Source organism: Petaurus breviceps, unplaced genomic scaffold, assembly GCF_028583685.1.
Source record: "Petaurus breviceps papuanus isolate PSGF00001 unplaced genomic scaffold, PetGlider_PUasm1.0 90865, whole genome shotgun sequence".
NCBI lineage: Eukaryota > Metazoa > Chordata > Mammalia > Diprotodontia > Petauridae > Petaurus > Petaurus breviceps.
The window spans coordinates 15,091,726-15,114,143 of NW_027187367.1; the positions used below are offsets into that span (position 1 = coordinate 15,091,726).

General features: G+C 37.7%; 1 protein-coding gene across 1 annotated transcript in view; it reads left to right on the forward strand.

Moving 5' to 3' along the window:
• DNAH8 (dynein axonemal heavy chain 8) overlaps positions 1 to 22,418 on the forward strand; it is a 406,776-nt gene that overhangs the window by 264,568 nt on the left and 119,790 nt on the right. The window contains exons 66-70 of the mRNA XM_069073664.1: positions 300 to 418; positions 15,038 to 15,141; positions 19,900 to 20,076; positions 20,864 to 21,031; positions 22,227 to 22,418. The exon at positions 22,227 to 22,418 is cut by the window's right edge and continues 7 nt beyond it. Of these exons, the coding sequence (XP_068929765.1) occupies positions 300 to 418; positions 15,038 to 15,141; positions 19,900 to 20,076; positions 20,864 to 21,031; positions 22,227 to 22,418 (760 nt within the window). The remainder of the gene's footprint in view (positions 1 to 299; positions 419 to 15,037; positions 15,142 to 19,899; positions 20,077 to 20,863; positions 21,032 to 22,226) is intronic.

The window sequence follows — 22,418 nt, forward strand, 5'->3', positions numbered from 1 at the left end:
TGACCTCAGTGATGCTGAATTGTATTTTGAGGACCTACTGGCCTAAAGAATTATTGAGAGTCAGAAGTCCAAATAAGCTGCCACAAGTGGAAAAAACTGGAAACAAGAAATAACAATAAATTGTTCAGGGGGATAAGATCATAAATTTTGGTATTCAATGGCTCTTCATTCTCATAGTGTTGAATAATGACAGAATAAAATGAATGGTAATAATGATAATTATGATGTATCAAGAATGTGTGTAAAGTTCACACTAAAGTGATAGACATAAATATACCTTTATATATTTTACTTTATAGGTATAGGCGAAGAGCACATGTGACTCCCAAATCTTATCTCTCTTTTGTAAATGGCTATAAAAATATCTATGCTGAAAAGTTGAAATACATTAATGACCAAGCTGAACGAATGAACATAGGTAAGAACACTAGTCTGTTTAGAGAAAAATCCTTGCTTTTTGGTGAGGTTGTGGGTAAAAGATCCCTTGTACATTAGGTTGGGATTCATATTCTAAATAGCTTTATTAATGGGATGCTCTTAACATGTGTTCTTTATTTACAATGGAACTCTAGGCTATTATTTAAATCAGAGCAGCAAGAAAGCTCAACTTCTAAGCCATTTCTCTTACCCTCAGAGGTCATGATACAAGCCAGTGTCTATCTGGTTCATTATGATTTGTAGCCAAAAGTTCATAAGCACCAGTTCTGCAATTCACATAATGTTCATTAAAGTGGGATCCTAGATTCACAGATAGAAGGGATCTTGTAGATTTTCTAGTCCAGTTCCTTATTTTACATATGAAAAATCTGAGGCTTAGAATGGCGAAATGAGTTGTCCAAGATCACACATGTAAGAAATGACAGAGGTTCTCTTACTCTCAGGACAGTGCTCTTTCCATTGTATCTGAATTAATTTATATTTTTTGTTGGAAGTTTGATATGGCTAGGTGCATGATAGCTCTAACTAAAATTCAGGCAAAAGGGAAAAAAATGAAATTGCAATGTCCTGGAAGGGAGAGGGGTGGAGCCAAGATGGTAGAGAAAAAGCAGGAACTCAATATATGCTCTCCCAAATTCCCCTCCAAACAACTTTAAATAACACCTCAAAATTAGTTCTATAGCAGCAGAACTAACAAAATGAAAAAGTGGAACACTTTTCTAGCCCAGGACAATCTAGAAGGTTGGCAAGAAAGGTCTGTTGCACCAATGTGAGAGTGGAGCTCAGTCAGTGTAGGCTGCACTAGTGTAGGCCACGCCCCAGCAAGCAAACGGCAGATCTAGGGGTGACTGAATCAGAGGCAACTATCAGGGCTCTCAGCCCACAGTTCATAAGGAGTTCAGAGGGACATTGCAGGGATTCCTTTACTGGTACTGGTTGCAAGACCCTGTTGCATTGCCTATATTTGGATCTGGATTGCAGTCCCAGGACAACAAAACAGAACTTGCAACTATAGGGGAATGGGATCCTGGTCACAGTTCCAGGGCTGAAAAAAAGTGCTTGTGGTTGCTTACAGACCAGAGGGCACAGGCTAGGAGAGTAATAAACATCACTCTTCTTAGATCATACCACCTTGAAAGAACTGGAAACTTGCAGACTCCTCCCCCAACAACTGTCTGAAAATAGCTACCAAAAAGACCTCCAGCTTGGGACAGTGTCCCCTCCACTCTGGGAATCTAAAAGTTAAGGAATAGGCTGAAAAAAAAGAGGAAACAACAAAAAAGAACCTGACCATAGAAAGTTACTGTGGTGACAGGGAAGATCAAAGCACAAACTCAGAAGAAAATAACAAAATCAAAACTGCTATACTCAAAGTCTCAAGGAAAAATGTAACTTGATCTCAGATACAAAAACAATTTCTAGAAGCACTAAGAGAGGCTTTAAAAAATCAAATGAGTGGTAAAAGAAAAATTAGGAAAAGAAATGAGAATGATGCAAGAAAATCATGAAAAAAGTCAACAACTTGAAAGACACAAAACTGTACTGAAGAAAATAACACCTTTAAAAAACAAAATAGGCCAAATTCTAAAAGAGGCACAAAAATCAACTGGAGAAAGGAACTGCTTAAAAAGTAGAATTGACCACATGGGAAAAGATGTACAAAAATTCACTGAAGAACTCCTTTAAAAATAGAATTGAGCAAGTAGAAGCTAATGACTCCATGAGACACCAAGAAACAATAAAACAAACCCCCAAATGAAAAATGAAAAAAGAAAAAATGTGAAATATCTTATTGGAAAAACAGCTCATCTATAAAAGAGATTGAAGAGAAATAATTTAAGAATTATTGGACTACCTGAAAGCTGTGATCAAAAAAAGAGCCTAGACATCATCTTTCAAGAAATTATCTAGGGGCAGCTAGGTGGCGCATTGAGTAAGAACACTAGCCCCAGAGTTGGGATCGGTTCTGGCCTTAGATACTTAACACCCCCCCACACACACACACACACACAACTGGCTGTGTAACCTTGGGCAAGTTACTTAACCCCAATTGCTGAAAGAAAGAAAGAAAGAAAGAAAGAAAGAAAGAAAGAAAGAAAGAAAGAAAGAAAGAAAGAAAGAAAGAAAGAAAGAAAGAAAGAAAGAAAGAAAGAAAGAAAGAAAGAAAGAAAGGAAGGAAGGAAGAAAGGAAGAAAGAAAGGAGAAAGAAAGAAAGAGAAAGATTATCTAGAAAAGTGCCCTGATACTCTAGAACCATAGGGCAAAATAGAAATTGAAAGAATCCACTGATCACCTCTTGGTAGAAACCTCAAAATGAAAACTTCCAGGAATATTATAGCCAAATTCCAAAGCTCACAGGTCAAGGAGAAAATACTGCAAGCAGTCAGAAAGAAACAATTTAAATATTGTAGAGCCACAGACAGGATAACACAATATTTAGCAGCTTCTATTGTAAAGGATCAGAGTACTTGGAATATGATCATTCTCGAGGGCAAAGAAGCTAGGATTACAAGCAAGAATCACCTACCCAGCAAAACTACTATAATCCTTCAGGGGGAAAATTAATATTTAATGAAATAGAGAACATTTGAGTATTCCTGATGAAAAGTCAAGAACTGAATAGAAAATTTGACTTTCAAAAAAAAGACTAAAGAGAGGCATAAAAAGGTAAACAGGAAAGAGAAATCATAAGTGATCCAACAAACTTAAACCATTTACATTCCTACATGGGAAGATGATGCTTATAATTCCTAAGAATCTTATTATTATTAGGGCAGTTAGAAGACGTATTTATAGAGGGTATAAGTGTGAGTTGAATAGGATGAGATTATATTAAATGAAGGTGTGAGAAAGAAAAATTCACTGAGAGAAAGGCAAATGGAGGGGTAGAATGGGGTAAATTATCTCACATAAAAGAGGATCAAAAAAACCTTTTATAGTGAAGGGAAGGGTGGGGAGAAGGGGGTAAGAAATGCTTGAACCTTACTCACATAGAAATTGGCTCAAAGGGGGAATAACATACATACTCATTTGTGTAGAGAAATCTATTTTACCCTACCTGAAAATAGAAAGGGAAAGGGAGAGGGGGAATGGAGGAGAAGGTAGGCAGAAGCAAAACACTTTTGAGGATGGACACAGTGAAAGGAGAGAGAATAAGATAAATGGGGGGGGGGAGGAGAGATAGGATGGAAGGAAATACAGAATAATCATCATAACTGCAAAAAAAATTTACAAGAAATTTCTTTGATAAAACCCTCACTTCTGAAATATATAGAGATCTGGGTCAAATTTATAAAAGTTAAGAGCCATTTTCTAATTGATAAATGATCAAAGAATTTGAACAGGTAGTTTTCAGGCATAGTAATTGAAGCTATCAATAGTCATATGAAAAAATGCTCTAAATCACTATTGATTAGAGAAATGAGAATTACAGCAAATCTGCGGTACTACCTCATACCCATCAGATTGGCTAATAATGCAGAAAAGGAAAATGATAAATGTTGGAATGATGTGGGAAAATTGGGGCACATGAACTGTTGGTATTACGAACAGATTCCACCATTCTAGAGAACAATTTGGAACTATGCCCAAAGGGCTATAAAATCATGCATACCTGTAAAACCCAGCAATAGTGAAATAAGCAGAACAAGGAGAACATTATGACAATCAACTGTGAATGACAGCTGTTTTCAGCAATACAATAATCTAAGACAATTCCAAATGATTTATGATTTAAAAAAATGCTATCCATCTCCAGAGAAAGAACTGATGGAGTATGAATGCATATCAAAGCATACTTTAAAAAGAATAAAACTTTATTTTTCTTGTGGTAGTTGTTTTTGGTCTGTGTTTTCTTTCACAACATGCCTGATATGGAAATATGTTTTACATGACTGCACATGTACAATCTATATAAAAGTGAAAACACCAGAACCAATGCTCTATCCACTATACCACCTAGAGACCTTCTTGGACCCATGAATTTGTTTTGAAAACATATTTTTTATAAACTGTTTCAATATAATTAGTTTCCTTGTAATTCTATGTACTTTTACATTTAAAAACACTGTTTGGGGGGGCAGAGCGAAGATGATGGCATAGAAGCAGGAAAACTCCATGTGCTCCCCCCACAACTACTTCAAATACCTATAAAAATTACTCTAAACAAACTTTAGGTCTACAGAACCCACAAAGTAACAGAGAGAAACAAATCTCCCTCTGAAGGCAGCCTAGCAGGCATACAGGAAGGGTCCATTGCAGCACCCTGATAGCAGAGCCCAGCCCCAGGTGAGCCCATGTTTTAGCCTCAGGGCAGCCCCAACCTGGTGTGGCTAGAGGGACTTTGGGAGAGTGGATCACCAGCAGTTGTGTCAGTTTCCAGAATTATCAACCCATAAATGCTAAAGACAAAGTGAGAGGTCAGAGTGGACTTTGGGAACAGGGGGTCTGGGAGTGCAGTCCAGCATCTTGCCCCAGAGGGAGAAGTGGCTGAGGCACAGCAGCCACTGCTGTGTGGCTGCTTCAGAGCTCCTGGTCTGCAGATGGTAAGGGGAACAAGCAACCATTCCAAGGGGTAGTCACTCTTGCTTTAACTTTCTTGGAACTGGATTGCTCTCTAGGGTGGAGGTCCTGGTGTGTGTGACCAGGTCCCAGAGCCAGTGGAGGCTTCTGAGAAGGCACCCAACTAATAGCTCCAGCAGCTATGAAAACCCCAGCAATTTTGGACAAAGCTCTCCTCTCTGGAAGCAGAGTTCTACTGTGGCAAAAAGCTCAAAAGTCAAGTAATTGAGTGGCAATATGAGCAAGAATAGAAAGCAAAGCAAACACAGCAGTCAAACCCTAGATTCCTTTTTTGGGGACAAAAAGGATCAACGCATGGAATGGGGGGAAGACAATGAAGTCAGAACTCCTGTACCAAAAGCTTCCAAGAAAAATATGAACTGGTTACAGGCCATAGAGGAGCTTTAAAAGGATTTTGAAAACCAAATAAGAGAAGTAGAGGAAAAATTGGGAAGAAAAATGATGCAAGAAAATCATGAAAAGAGTCAACAACCTGACTGAAGAAAATAACACCTTAAAAAAATAGACTAACTCAAATGGCAAAAGAGGCTCAAAAAGCCAATGAGGAGAAGAATGCCTTAAAAAGCTTAATTTGCCAGATGGAAAAAAGAATCTCAAAAGCTCACTGAAGAGAATCATTCCTTCAGCATTAGATTGGAGCAAATGGAAGCTAGTGACAATGAAAAAATGGAAGCTAGTGACTATGAAAAATCAAGATACTATTAAACAGATACAAACAAATGAAAAAATAGAAGGCAATGTGAAATATCTCATTGGAAAAACCACTGACCGGGAAAATAGATCCAGGAGAGATAATTTAAAAATTATTGGACTACCTGAAAGCGATGATCACAAAAAGAACCTAGAAAGTGGAGAATAGAACAAGTGAGGGGAAGGATAGGATGGAGGGAAATATAGTGAGTCTCTCACATTATATCCACTATGGAAATGTTTTGCATAGCTACACATGTACAACCTATATTGAATTGCTTATCTTCCCTGTAGGGGTGGCTGACAAGGGAGGAAGGGAAATAATCTGAAATTCAAAGTTTTAAAATCAAATGTTTAAAAAATATATTATTTTTTTACATGCAACTGGGAAATAAGATATACAGGTAGTGGGGTATAGAGATCCATCTTGCCCTACTAGAAATTTGGAGGGGGGATTGGGGAGGATATAGGAGATCAGATTGGGGGAAGGGGTCTACAGTGGGATCACCATTTTGGGGTGGTGGGTAGGGGAAAGACGGGGAGAAAATGTGTAACTCAAAATCTTGTGCAAATGAATGATGTAAAATAAACATAAAATTTAATTAAAAAATAAAATAAAAACACTGTTCTGCAAGGGGGGGTCCATAGGCTTCAAATGACATAAAAAATGTTAAGAACCCTCTCTCTGAAGTAATATATTTCAGGAAAATATACAGAAAGTTTATGTAGTTGGAGTTAGGTAATGATCACTTGGGATTTTGTTCCCCAAGGTTCTATCCTGAGTCCTCTTCTTCTTCCCCTCTATTACTTCACTTGATCTCATTAGCTCCCATGAATCTAATTACTATCTTTATGTTGATGATTTTTGAACCTCCCTTTCCTGCCCCAATCTCTGTACAGACATCCAGTCTCACATCTTCAACTGCCTTTCAAACATCTCACAATGGATGTCCAGTAGACATCTTAAACTTGTTATGTCTGAAACAGAACCCATATCTTTCCCCCTAAATTATTTCCTCTCTCCTTCCTTATTACTCTAGAGATCTCTGCTTTCCTCCTAGTCCTTCAGACTCCCAACCTAGGAGTCATCCTTGATTCCTATCTCTCATTCTCCCATATCCAATCTGTTTCCAAGGCCTGCTGGTTTCATCTGTGTAACATTTTCTGAATAAGCCCCCTTCTCTCCTTGAACATTGCCACTACTCTAGTGCAGGTCCTCATCACTGCATTTCTGCTACACAATAAATTGCTGGTGAGTCTGTCTATCTAATTCTAATACCTGTCCATTCTAATCCATTCTCCATGCAGCCACCAAAGTGATTTTTTTTTCTGAAACACAAGTCTGATATGGTCACCCCCTCTTAAACTCAATACACTCCAGGGTCTTCCTGTTGCCTCTAGGAGAAAATACAAGGTGCTCTGTTGGGCTTTCAAAGCTCTTTATAAACTAGTCCCTCTTACCTTATCAGTCCTCTTATACCTTATTCCCCAACCTTACAAACACCTTACTCTTTAATCCAGTGATACTGGCCTCTTGGCTGTTGTACAAACAAGACACCCCATCCCTAGGCTCTGAGCATTCTCTCTCACTGTCCCTCATGACTCAAATGGAAGTGATTTAGTTTTCTAGCATGGGGCTGGTAGACTGTCTAGGTTTCGCATGCATACAACAATGAGGGCAGCTCAATGGCTCTGTAGATCTTCAGTTCATTAGTCAGTCTAATGCTGCTTCTTTCCTTTGGAGCCTCCCAAACATTGAGCTAGCTCTGGCAATGTGTACATCAAGCTCATTATCAATGTGTCCGTCCCTGTAACATATACTACCAATGTAAGTGAATTTACCCACAGCATTCAAAACTTCTCCATTTGCTGTAACCAATGGCTCCATGTATGGATGGTGTGGTGGTGGCTGAGGGAGTACTGGTGTTTTCTTGGTGTAGAGAGCACAACTCCAATGGGTTGGCCATGTTGTTTGAGTGTGTAGCAGCAAGCACCCCAAGCGTCCTCAGGGTTGCTGCTCACACAGGTTCTTGGATCTGCAAACAACATCTGGGTTTCAAAGCCGGGGGGCTCTGGACAATGGCTTCCCATAATCCAGATCAAATCACAGAACACTTCTCAAAGTGAGCCCCAAAACAACGCTACACATCAGGGCTTATATAGCCTTCTCCTGGTTCAGAGAATGTAACAACCTTATTGACCCACTGGCCAATTAAAAAGTATCTACTGAAAAACAAGCCTCCCACCCCAGGCTCCAGGTGCACTTTAGCCTAGGGGCAGGGAAGATCTTTAAATTTACATTCCCATTACAGAGTGCAAAAACAAAGACATTTTATGGAGAACTCAGACAGGATAAGCACTCATATGATGGTCAGAAGAAGTGATATAGGGACACTCTTTAAGGTTTCTCTTAAGAAGTTTGGAATTGATTATGTGATGTGAGAGACACTGGCACAGGAGCACTCAGCATGGCATGCCCACATCAGAGAAGGTTCTATGCTCTATGAGCAAAGCAGAATTGAAATAGCTCAAAGGAAATGCTGGAAACACAGATTTAGAAAACCCCCTCCAAATGTTCACATGGACTATTTGTGCCTGACCTGTGGAAGAGCATTCTGAGCTTATATTGGTTTGATCGGCCACAGTTGAGCACTGAAACTTGACTCTAACATAGTGATGTTATTTTGGTCTTCTTTGAGAATGAACGACAACCAACCAACTGATCCCCATGCCTGAAATATTCTCTTCCATTCTAACTACCGAACTTTAAGTCCCAGCTAAAATTTCACCTTCTGCAGAAACCTTCCCCAACCCCTCTTAATTCCAATGACTTCCCTCTTATTTGTCCTGTATATAGCTTGTTTTATACATTTTTGTTTGTATGCTCATTGTTTCCTCTTTATCCTGTATATAACTTGTTTTGGGCAGTTTGGAGATCACCCTTGCCCCACAATAGGCCAAGTATAATCACAGGAGAGCCCATAGTGGGAGAAGCTTGCAAAAAGAGTGGAACAGGAAGGAGCAGATAAGGCCATGAGCAGATATGGGAGCAGGCAGAACTGAGAGAAAGAATGTTTGTGATGTTGGTGCTCTGTCTGTTCATCTGTGTTATTCTCTCAGATAGAAGTCCTGTCTGTTGTTCTGTGTTGATTTCTCAGACAGAAGCCCTGTTTGGTGTTCTGTGTTGGTTTCCTAGACAGAAGCCCTGTTTGTTGTTCCATATCGATTTCTCAGATAGAAAGTGAGTTGAGGTGATAGTGCTGGTAATGTGTGTAAATATTGTTGTAGCCCTGTTAAGCTTTGTTTTCCTAGAAATAGAAACTGCAAAGAGCTTGGAGTGGAACAGTCCCTGTGAGCTGAGATATGGAACAGAAGCAGAGAGCTGCCTACATGTGAATCCAGGCAAGAGTTGGGAGAAGTCAGCCCATGGAGGAGGAGTCATGGGGTTTGAAAGCCAGCCTCAAAGTCAAGATGAAAGAGGACTTTACTTGGATACTCTTATTGACTGAAGAGATTATAACTTACTGTGACCTAGGGGTGGATAGTAGTTGTATTTTCTGCTACCCCTTAAAGATGACTATAAGATATATTGAATGATATATTTTGTTCAAGATTATGTGGCCACCTTAGTAATAAGTTGTTATGTTGGGAATGTTATGTTGTGAATTTTATGCTTTAGTTTGTTGCTGAATAAATAGAGAGTTCATTATACCATATGATTAGACTCTTAAAGTTATTCACAGCAGCAGTTCTCAGGATAACTGCTGTGATTGACTTTACAGGCATCCTTGATGATAGTATAAGAATGGAATACACAAGTCTTCACAAATAATGTCGTATAAGTGATCACATCTTTACAGTCACACAACTGACTAAAAAGTCTAAAGAATACAAGATCCTACTGTGATTTTTGTTTGTTACAGAAAAACACCAACTTAAAGTCCAATAAGCAATTCTCATGCATATGTCAAAATTATATGACATTTCTTGAAAGTTGTGACAACAGAAATAACTTTGTTCAAAAACCCTCTTATTATATATGTCTACATATATTCATTTATATGTAGGAATAAATATCCAAAAATAATATATGGAAACAATACCAGTTAAACTGGTTCCCTGCTAGCCTAGCACAGTCCAAGTCATTCTCTGGCCTAAAATATTAATGGAGTAGGCAGTAGCATAGAATAAAGTTTGTTCCATTTGTCTCATTCCTCATCTTCTTCTAGCTGTCCATATGACACTAAAAGTACTAGGTAGAAAATAAATCAATTTGTTAACCATTTTTTTTTTTGCCATCCATTCAATGTGTTTCTTCAACACATGGCAGATCTTTACTGTGTACCTAACAAAGCAGCACATATATCCTATTTTAAGGTTCGCAAAGTTTTTGACACATTATGTTGTTTGGTTTTCATAACAACACTGTGAGGTAGGTAATATCATTAGCTCTATTTTACCTGTGAATAAACTGACCTTTTTCTTCTTCACACACAGCATTCCATTTCCTATCACTTTTCACTGGCCATTATCTCCTAATCCTGGAATGCAGGACTCTCAAGGGTGGGCATTGTGAGGCTAAAATGAGACAATGTAGGTAAAGCACTTTGCAAACTTTAAAGTACCATATAAATGCCAGCTCTCATTATTATAATTATTCTTATTATGAAGTCACCAGCACTCCAGTTGGTGACGACTTCATTCCTTAAATCTTTTACTGAACCAAAGCATTTATAGAAGAGTACAGTGGGGTTCTGGGAAATGGGGGGAGGAGGGACAAAGAATGTGTGCATGCATACTTTAATCTTAATTATAAACAATGCTTTTTTTAAAATCCAGGCAATCAACAAAACAACATATCAAGCCCTTATTTTGTAATTTGCAAAGATTTCTGGGATGAAATTATTCACACTAAAAATTTAACAGGTCCATCACATCCCTATGACCTTACTCCTTACTTTGTTTCCACTGATTTTTTCCTGCTCTTCAAAGCTGATAGTGACCTTGCTCTTTAACCCCTTTCAATCATAGAGACTTGGGTCTGATTGAATGTGAACTCCTCAAGGGTTTTAGCTGTTTCTTTAATCTCCAGTGTCTAGCAGAGTGCCCAGGCATGTAGTAGGTGCTTAATAAATGCTTTATGATTGATTTGGATTAAATTGAATTCAAGTTGCAGATTAATCCATGACAACAAAGAGATCAATGGTAGGTGGACACACAGAGACATGGCATAAAAGCTACCAGGAATATATGATCAGAAAAGCAAGTGTGCTGGTCATATAGCAAAAATAAGGGGAAATCAATGAAAAGCCTACATGAACTACGGTTATCCAACCAATGTCTGGAGATCTAGAGAAAGAGCCCCAGAACGTAGGGAAGGTACCCTGAGGAGTAGATAAGGGTCACACAGAATGAAAAAGGGGAAGAAGTAACTCATTAACAAATCACAGAAGCAGGTAAATCATTTACATGCCAATTTGGTCCTGAAAAGAAAAAAATATTTTTTTCTATTCTCAGAATAATCAGGAAAGCTAAATTTTAGTGATAACTAGTATTTTGTGGAATTTGAACAGGATTAAACCTTTAAAACATTGTTTTCAAAGATAAAAAGGAAACTTTTCCTTTATTACTTAACTCAAAATTATCTATTAATAATTACAAAATTTCTGATTTTAACCACAGTACCATTTAAATGACAAACCCTAAAATACAAAGATAAAAATCTAGAAATATAATAGTCTTGAACAGGTTTAAAAACAAATAAAATAATTATTTTGTAAAGTTAATCTTTTCTTCCCTTTCCTAGTAAACATATCTTAGTGACCATTCTGACTCTTGATATCAGTAATAACAGAAGGATCCTTTTTCTTGCTTGTCCATTGCCCTAGAAGGTCCTCTGGTTTTAGGGAGTGCATTCAACAGAAGGAGAAGAACCTGCTCTAGGGAACATGGCCCTTAGCATAGTCATGTACTGTACTGGTTAATAGCGCCCCTTGGTGTCTATATTAGTGTCATATTTGATTATAAAACCAACAAAAAATATAGACCTTTTTTTAACCCCTACTAAACCTAATTTTTACATAAATACATTATCGAAATGAATAGGTATTTGCAATCACATATGTACATATGGTTAATAGCATCAGAATTTTGTCTTCAAATATGAATGAAAATTATTTAAATAAATATTTATTTAAATGCTTAGTATGTGCTAAACACTAGAGAGCTGAGAAATCAAGTTGATTCTGAGTGTATTTTGTAATTGATTCTATTCTGTATCACCTCCAATATGTTTTAGAATTTCCTAAACCATGTTTCTTTGTCTCTGAGTTAAGTTCAGAAGATTTTTTTTCCCTCTCTGAGCTAAGTTGTACCATAAATCACCTTAATTCAAAGAAATATATTGTCTCTGCTAACACTCCTATAAGCTTTGCAAGGTGTAGGTGGGCACCAAGAAGTCTGTTATCTCTGCAACACTGGCTGTCCCTCAAGAAAATCTAGACTGTTATTGCTGTGACTCTAACTAACAATAAAGGTGGATATCAGCAATGGGCTTTCCCATACCAACAAGATGGTTGTTGTTTTTGAAGACGATGGCATCACATAGGGATTTCTTGATTTGCACTTGAATTGGATTTAAGTGAGGCAGAGTTGTGAAAAGTTGTCAGTCTCACTTTCTCTTCCAGAGTCATTAAAGTCCAGTGGCAAGACAAAAATCAAGCTGACTAATGAAGGAAGTAGCGATTGTTGCTTGCCTTGCATTCCTGAATTCCATTTGATCATATTGTTTTCCATCATCTATGATACTTTGTGACTAATCATATTGTTTTATGCTTACTATTCTTGGTTCTCTTGTACTTCCCAAAACTATATGAAGGCTAGTAAGTCATTCCTTGTGGTCTTTTGACTGACTGAGTTGAGAGACTCCTTTTATTGGTCATCACTAACCTTAAATAAATTAAATGCATTTGGAACTTTGTGCCTTAGTTTACCTTAATTTTCAACCTTGCCTAATATAAAACCAAGCACGAGCAGCTTTCCTGAAGAATGCTGCTGTGAACAGCTTTTAAGGTTCTGATTACACAGTATAGTGAACACTCTGTTTATTCAATAACAAATCAGAGCAAAACATTCACAGTAAATCAAGGTACAACATTCACAATGTTACCACTATTCACAGATAATCAAAATACATAATTCACAACAAGTTATCACAGAAAATGGCCACATAGTTTTCACCACGGTGGTCACAAAGTTTTAAACATAGAATAATCATTTAGTACCTCAATCATTCAATCATCCTTAAGGAGACTTAAGGGTCACAAAATACGATAGTCAAAGTTCTCCGCTCATGGGCACACCAAATTACAAATCAGTCACTTATTCAGTCATCAATCACTATTCAATTATCAGAAAATATGCAAGCCCTTCACCCCTAGGTCACTAGTAAATTACAATTTTTTTCACTCAGTACACAGTATCCAAGTAAAGTCTTTGTTCAGCTTGACTCAGGGTGGGCTCTCAGGTTCCCTGGATCCCCTTCCATGGTCCCAGGTCCTACCTGGATTCACCAAACTGTCACCTGAGTTTAAAGGCAAACAGCTCCCAGGTCCTTGTCCAGCTCTCCACGTGCTTCCTGTTACACACTGAATCTCACAGCATCCAGTTCACCTTGAATCCTTCACAGTCTCTGTTCCCGGGAAGTCAAGGCTTAACAAAGCCACAAACAAGTTCATGCAAAGTGCCAGCATCACGGTCATTCTTCCTCAGTCTGCAGCAGCTACAGCTGGCCCTTAGATGTCTTTGGCAGCTCTCAGAAGTTCTGGCTAGCCCTCAGACTCAGCAGCTCCTCAGCAGAAGCTCCAGCTAATTCCCAGAATCAAAATAACTTCACCCAGGTTCCCAAAATCGAAATCATCCTCTCCAGTCTCATCTCAGGGGCCTTTCCTCTTCAGCCTCCCTGGAGGCAGCAGCTTTTCTACCTCCATGAAGCTTACTCCAAGAAAATATGTCTGACCCAGCAGGGGCTGCTTCTTATATACATACATGGCATTAGCTCCTTCCTGTTTCAGCCATCCCTTCCTGTTATGTCAGCAACAGGGGTTCATACCTTCTGTTTCTTTAACAGAGCCTGGATCAAATTACATTACTATTACACTGGATCGAAGACCAAAAAGAAAGAAAGAAAGAAAAGTAATACCTGCTTTGGAGAAACTCATATGTTACTAGCAATAGTAGAGGAGTTATGAAAGGTTTGATTCTAAAGAAACACTATAATGGAAATAGATAAATAGTGATGACTGAGTCATAATTTGTTTCTGTTTAGGTTTAATTTTATTTATTTAATTAATGGTGGGCATTTATTTTTCTCCCATCTCCCCCCCCAAAAAAAGCCCCCAAATCTTTGTTTTGCAGAATCAAGCAAGACAAATTTCCACATTGACTTATATCCAAAAATGTATATATCATTCTGCACAATGAGCCCATCCCTAGACAGTGGGGAGAGTGCTTCATGTTCACTTCTCTGGAGTCAGGTTTGGTCAATGTATTGATCAGAGTTCTTCACTCTTTCAAAATTGTTCATTTTTATAATATTGTTGGAAAACAAATTATAACCCCCACCCTCCAATACCGCACACTTATGATCAAGCAAACACATCAACCAACCAATCAATCACAATGTGAAGCTATGTTGGTGAGGATTCACTGAGATGAGTCATGGAAAAATGAAATGAATGAGAGACCTTTGGCTTTCTAGATATCTATAATTTACCCAAGGTGAATGTAAGAAATGATTATCGGACATTTTAGGACTTTGGGTCTCTCAAAAAGTCACAGAGCTTAGATTGGTATTTTCAGAAGTCTTTTCATTTGGTATTCTGGGATAAGGCTTGGTTCATTTTCTCTTGTCTGAATAATCTGAGGCTACAACTTGATTTAAGAATAGGCTAGAGTTGTGGCACAGTGAGTAGAGCACCAGCGCTGGAGTCAGAAGGACCTGAGTTTGGATCCGGCCTCAGACACTTCACACACACAAACCTAGCCGTGTGACCTTGGGCAAGTTACTTAACCCCAATTTCCCTCCAAAAAGCAAAAAAAAAAAAAGAGTAGGCTAGAGTAGAATAGGGGCAATTATCTGACAAGTGTATCTTTGATCTTCTACTATAATCCTTTCTTGTTATTCAACGTTGTTCATTTTGGCCTTTAAGTTTTCTTTCATAAATCATAGATCCAACAATTATATGCATATATAAAGGGATATATGTGTGGGGGGGGGGATGCAGGTATGTATATGTATATAAATCACTTAATTATCTTATTTTCCAAGGGTTAAGTAAGCTGATGGAAGCAAGTGAATCTGTTGCTCAGCTATCACAAGATCTTGCAGTAAAGGAGAAGGAATTAGAAGTGGCTTCTGTAAAAGCAGATGAAGTGAGTTAACTAAGATGATAACTGTTACAGTGTTGCTAACAAATAAAAATACTCAAACTTTTATGAAAAATAGATAGTGTACAAAGGACAAGTCCTGGTCATGAATATCTCTAAATATTTTTACTTACCTCAATGTATAATCTTAAATGTGTTATTTTCTTCTCCAAACTAGATTTATGAGCTCTTTTTCTTATATGCCTATAGTCTCCACTACCCAAATAAAAACTAAGGTTATATTATATTCTTCTAGGCTAAAGTCTTCTACCCCACTCCATCCTATTCTAGCTTTTCTTTTCTTTAGTTCTCTGCCATATTTGACTACTCCCTTTTCCATGGAAAATGCTGTACCCTTACTGTCTGAGACTTTGAAAGATGAAATCTTTGAACTTGAAAGAGATGGTAAAGTGTACCAGATCTAGAGTTAGGACTAGTTGGGTTCCAGTGCTGTCCCTAATGTTTACCATCTGTATGACCTTGGATAAATCACTTATCCTCTTTGAACCTCAGTTTCCTCAACTGAAAGATGTGGATAAGGGGCAATAGAGAATAGTGATAAGAGAGCTGGCCTTGGAGACAGGAAGATAACAATTTAAACTCCCATCTCTGGTACATACTGGCTGTGTGACTCTAGGTAAGTCACATAACCACTCACCATCTCAACTAAGTTGCTCAATTACAGAGAATTTGCTGATCTCGCAGTTGGTAAAAGAAGTTCTTTACCAGAAACTTCCGATAGACCAATTAAATCACAGGCCAAGTTTAGAAAGGGACTAAGTGTCAGGAAGTTAGGAGGAGTTAGGGTCTTTGTAGTACCTCCTTCCTCTAATTGTTTGTGGAAAGACATAAACGAGAGTCATGGAGGCAAAGGGCTCCTGAACCCAGCCTCCTACTCTGTGCTGGAAGGGACTCTACAGTGTCCTGGATGACATCCAGGTGTCATCCAACAGCTACTTAGATACTTTCAGTGACAAGAAATTTACTATTAAATTCACTAGAAAGTCTGTTCTGTTCCTGGACAGGTCTAATGGCTAGAAACTTCTCCTTGCAATGAGCAAAAAAGCTATTTCTCTACATTTCTACATGTTAGTCCTAGTTTTATTCTCTGGATCTGCACAACTTAAATCCATCCCCTGATGTTAGCCCTTTAAATAATTAAAGACACTTCTAGTGCCAAGATGGCTGAGTGAGGAAGGAACCCTCTGAAGCCCTCCCAAATTCCCCTCCATGGAACAAGAAAACCGCCTCAGAATTTAGCTAGCAGCAGGAAAGAAGTTTACTAGTCTGGCAGGAAAAGTCTATTTCACTGGTATGGGAGAGGAATGAAATCCAAGAGCAGCAGCAACAATCAGCCTCCCAGTAGGGGACATCAAGATACAATGAAACAAAAGTAAAAAAGTAAAAAGAAGAAGAAAATGTTAAATTTCTCATTGGAAAAATAATTGATTTTAAAAAACCGATCCAGGAGAGATTACATAAGAATTATTGGACTACCTGAAAGCCATGGTCCAAAAGGAAAAAAAAAAAAACAACTTGGAGGACATCTTTCAAGAAATTATCGAAGAAAACTGCCCTGACATAGTAGAACCATAGGGCAAAATAGAAATTGAAAGAATCCACTTATCACTACCTGAAAGAGATCCCAAAATGAAAATTCCCAGGAACTTAATAGCCAAATTTCAGAGCTCACAGATCAAGGAAAAAGTATTGCAGCCAAAAAGAAACAATTCAGGGGTGGCTAGGTGGTACAGTAAATAGAGCACCGGCCCTGAAGTCAGGAGAACCTGAGTTCAAATCTGGCCTCAGACACTTAACACACTAGCCGAATGACTTTGGGCAAGTCACTTAATCCCAACTGCCCTCCAAAAAAGCAAAAAATTAAAAAAGAAACAATTCAAATATCATGGAGCTACAGTCAGGATTACACAGGATTTTGCAGCTTCCACATTAAACAACCAGAGGTCTTGGAATATTATATACTAGAAGGCAAAGGAATTAGGATTACAAGTAAGAATCACTTACCCAGCAAAATCAAATATAATTGTTCCGGGGAAAAATAGACATTTAACAAAATAGAGTACTTTCAAGCATTTTTAATTAAAATATCAGAGCTGGATAAAACAATTTGACCTCCAAATACAAGACTCAAGGGAAATATAAAAAGATTGTAAAAAGAAACAAGACAGAAAATATAAGAAATTCTATAAGGTCAAACTGCCTATGTTTCTATATGGCAAGATAATATTTTAAACTCTTCATTTACAACTTTATTACTATCAGAGCAAGTATATATAGAATGAAGGTATGGATATAAGATGCCTTTGATGGGATGATACCCAAAAAATAAAATAAAGGAGTGAGAAAGAAAATTCCACTGGAAGGAGGGAGGAGATTGAATGGGAGTAAATAATCCCACACAAAAGAGGCATAAAAGAGCTAAAAATGGAGGGGAAGATGGAGGAGGAGGAGGGTGTCAGGCAAAACTTATAAAAATTGGCTCAAAAAGGGAATAACATGCACACTCAGTTGTATATAGAAATCTATGTTACCCTCTAAGGAAGTAAAAAGGGATAGGGATAATAAAAGGGAGGGTATATTGGGAAAGGCAGTGATCGCAGGTAACACACTTGTGAGTAGGAAAAGGGCAGGGGGTAAGAAGTTGGGGTATAAACAAGCTAAAAATATCATGGAGGGAAATACATAGTTATCATAACTATTAATGTGAATGGAATGAATTTACCCATAACACAGAAGCAGATAACAGAATGGATTAAAAATCAGAATCCTACAATATGTTGTTTACAAGAAACACATTTAAAGCAGATAGATACACACAGGATAAAGATAAAGGAGCTGGACAGAATCTATTATTCTTCAGCTGAAGCAAAGAAAGCAGGGATAGCAATCATGATCTCAGACAAATCAAAAGAAAAAATAAATCTAATTAAAAGAGATGATAAAGGAAACTGTATCTTGCTGAAAGGAATCATAGACAATGAAGTCATATCGATACTAAATATATATGCACCAAATGGTATAGCATCTAAATTTTTGAAGAAGTTGAATAAGTTATAGGAGAAAATAGATAATAAAAATATACTAGTAAGGGACCTCAAATTTCCCCTCACAGAACTAGATAAATCTAATAAAAAAATAAACAAGAAGTTAAGGAGGTGATTAAAATTATGGAAAAATTAGATATGATAGCTCTCTGTAGAAAACTGAATAGGAATAGAAAGGAACACCTTTTTCTCAGTAGTACATGGCACCTACACAAAAACTGACAACATATTAGGGCATAAAAACATCAGAACCAAATGCAGAAAAGCAAAAATAGCAAACACATCCTTTTCAGATCATAATGCAATAAAAATTACATTCAATAATGGACAATGAAAAGAGATTAAAAATTAATAGTAAATTAAATAATCTAATCCTAAAAAACAAGTGGGTCAAAGAACAAATCATAGAAATAATTGATAATTTCATTAAAGAAAATGACAACAATGAGAAAACATACCAAAATTTATGGGATGCAGCCAAAGTGATACTTAGGGGAAAATTTATATCTCTAATTGCTTACATCAATAAAATAGAGAAAAAGCAGATCAATTAATTGGTCATGCAACTAAAAAACACTAGAGAAAGAATGAAGTAAATAAAGACAATTGTAACACCTCTCCCTCTTCTTTCCATGCAAAACATTTCTAGTAGTTTCAACTATTATGTCTTATATGACATGTTATATGTCTTATGAGACAGTACATGGTTGAGATCCCTTCACTGTATTGGTTATTTTCTTCTGGAGATGCCCTCTTTTGACACTGTCCTTCTTAAAACATATCTCAAATGGAACACAATGCACCATGTGGGGCTCTAACCAATACAAAATATTTTAACAGTATCATCTCCCTCATCCTGGAAACCACATTTCTGTTAATGCAGTCTAAAATGACTTTAGCTTTTGTGTTAATCCTGCCTTTTTGCTGCTTCATATCCAAGTTTTGTTTTGATTTGTTTTTCCTTTTTGGAGGGCAATTGGGGTTAAGTGACTTGCCCAAGGTCACATGGCTAGGTTTTTTTTTTTTTTTTATTAAGTGTCTGAGGCCAGATTTGAACTCAGGTTCTCCTGACTCCAGGGCCGGTGCTCTATTCACTGCACCACCTAGCCGCCCCCATATCCAAGTTTTAAACTAATAAAAGTCTTAAGTTTTTAAGGCTAGACCTGCTGACCTAGCTGACCTGCTGGGTCTCCCATATTTTATGTGTATATACTTGATTTTTTAAAAGTGTAATCGCAGGAATTTTATATTATCCCTTTTAAACTTATCTTATTAGCTTGAGTCCATAATTCTAACTTGTTAAGATCTCTAATCATCTTGATTCTGTTGTCCAGTATAATATCAATATATCCCAGTTTCATGTCATCTACAAACTTGACTTTTTATATCTCCTTGACTTTTCTATATCTCCATCTAAGTCACTAATAAAAATGTCAAACAAGACAGAGCTTCTTGTCCTCTCTTGGTTTTCTTCTTACCTCTCTGGCTGCCCCCTCAGAGTTTTGATCATTGTTCCTTGTGTATATCATCTTCTTTCCCACTTTAGCCACCTCTCACTACACTATGCCAGACTCTCTAGCTCCCTCTTAGGGATATTATTCCTTTTTAGATCTAGCTATTTTCTGTAAGAGGTAAATAATCCCTCACTATTATCCTACACATAGTTTCCACTGGTTTTTTATGTTTCACTATTTCACAGGTGCTAGCAGAAGTCACTATAAGTGCTCAAGCATCAGCCAAAGTGAAAAATGAAGTCCAAGAGGTGAAAGACAAAGCCCAAAAAATTGTAGATGAAATTGACAGTGAGAAAGTAAAGGCTGAAACCAAGCTAGAGGCGGCCAAACCAGCTTTAGAAGAAGCAGAAGCAGCCCTGAATGTAAGCAAATGTGTTGACTTCAACAGAAGCTTCAATTAACAAGATAGTCCCATCATGAAGTTAACCATGAGATTTTCTCATTCAGGAAATAAAATTGAATTCTTAGTGTGATTTACTGCCTAGCTTGAAATTAATTTCCATTGATTTAATTCTCTCTATTACAAATTAAGCTTTAAAAAGTCTTGATTTTATGTAGCTCATTATTTTCATGTTCATAAATCAAACTTATTTGAAAAGAGGGACAAAAATACAGTGAATTGAACTATCATATAAAGAATTTGGGTTAGCTATTTCTTGGCAATGATTTCTTAGACTGCAGCAGACTTTTAAAATTGGATAGATTTTCTATTGTCTAGGCTACTTTGGTGTACTTCAGGTAAAAAGAGGGCAGTTGCTTAGATGATTTTCAAGATTATCTAGTGTGTGTACCCAGGATTTCTTGGATATTTGTTGCCCCATTAGTGATGCATGTATTCTGATATTTATTATACCTATTTAACAAGGCATAATATTTTCTTGATAAGGTGAATTCCTCGATAAGGGCCCATTGACAGTACATTGAGGATGATTGATTAATGAATGGTGATTCATAGTTAGTTGAAACACCTGAACAACAGGTGTTAAAGGAAAATGTGATATCAGTGCGGCCACAGATAACTAGGATGATGCTTGGGCACACACTCGATGGGCCTTTCAAGGTTTATGATCCTAGGAGTTAATAAAAATCACTTCAGGGAATCTTTGAAGTGGTATTAATATATTCATTCTTTTTAAACTCCAAACACAGACTATCAAACCAAATGATATTGCTACGGTCAGGAAGCTTGCAAAACCTCCTCATCTTATTATGAGAATCATGGATTGTTGTCTGTTATTATTCCAAAAGAAGATTGATCCTGTCACAATGGATCCTGAAAAGCCTTGCTGCAAACCATCCTGGGGAGAGTCATTGAAAGTGAGTAAAATGCATAAATTCCCTGGGGAAAAAGTTCAGAATTGTCTAGTTTAGGTACCTCTAGCACCATTCCAATTCTCTGGCACCCTGAAAGCATTCAATCGATGTGTACTGGATGAATGGACAAGGATAGAGGGCCTTTAACAACATGGTGAAGGCAAACAGAATCCGAATGTCAGACTTGGGCAGGAACTGGCCTTCTCTTTATATGGTCTACCCAATTCTCCCACCATCCTCAATTTGGGACCTCCATTGCTTCTACATAAAACATTTCAGTGGTTACCCAGCAGCCTTTAAAGGGTATGTTTACAAGTGTTTTCAGTAATCGGAATGTAAATTTTGAAGATCTTCCCTGCCCCTAGGCTAAAGTGCACCTGGAGCCTGGGGTGGGAGGCTTGTTTTTCAGTAGATACTTCTTGATTGGCCAGTGGGGTCAATAAGGTTGTTACATTCTCTGAGCCCAGAGAATATATAAACCCTGATTTGAGGCTTTGTTTTGGGGCTCACTTTGAGAAGTGTTCTGTGATTTGATGAAACTCTGGGCTAGCCGTTGTCCAGAGCCAGAGCGCCCCCCCCCCCCACTTTGAAACCCAGATGTTGTTTGGTATGGATGTAATGGTTGCACAGTTTGGAAAGCTGTGTACTTGATCTGTTTCTGTCTTGATAATTGTCTGTATATTCTGAAGTTCGGGGTGCTGACCTTTTTCCCCTGAACAAGGTAAATGATACATATCTGACTGATTAAAGTAAGCTTGTTAACCCATTTTGAGTTGCTTTCCTTTATCAAAGCAGATCCAAGAACCTGAGGGATGCTTGGGGTGCTTGCTGCTACAATTTCCAAAGTTGGTTTTGAATGTTATTGGGAGGGGGGGAGTACATGTACTAGAAGAGGTGGTTCACCTAGAAATTGCCGAATCTGAGCATCATTGACTCTGCCCCCACCCTTTCCTGGGTCCCCAGCCTTTCTCATGTCTTCAGCCTTTACTTTCGCCCTGCTTCTAATTAGGAAGGGACACCTGTTTGGGAAACCTGAAGAGAGAATCAAAGATAGCAAATTCTGACTCATTGACACAATATCCTCGAGCCATTTAGAGCCAGGGTTTATTTATTTTTTTAAGTTCAGAGTAAACAGTCTGAAGAAAAAAAGAAATTGTCCTGTTTTCCCCAAAGCCATAAATCTAATCTCTTTTTGCAGTTGATGAGTGGGGCCGGATTCTTACAGAGTCTCCAGCAGTTCCCAAAGGACACTATTAATGAAGAGACAGTAGAGCTATTACAGCCATATTTTAATATGGAGGATTATACTTTTGAGAATGGTAAAAAGGTCTGCGGTAATGTTGCTGGTTTGCTGTCTTGGACACTTGCTATGGCAACTTTTTTTGGAATT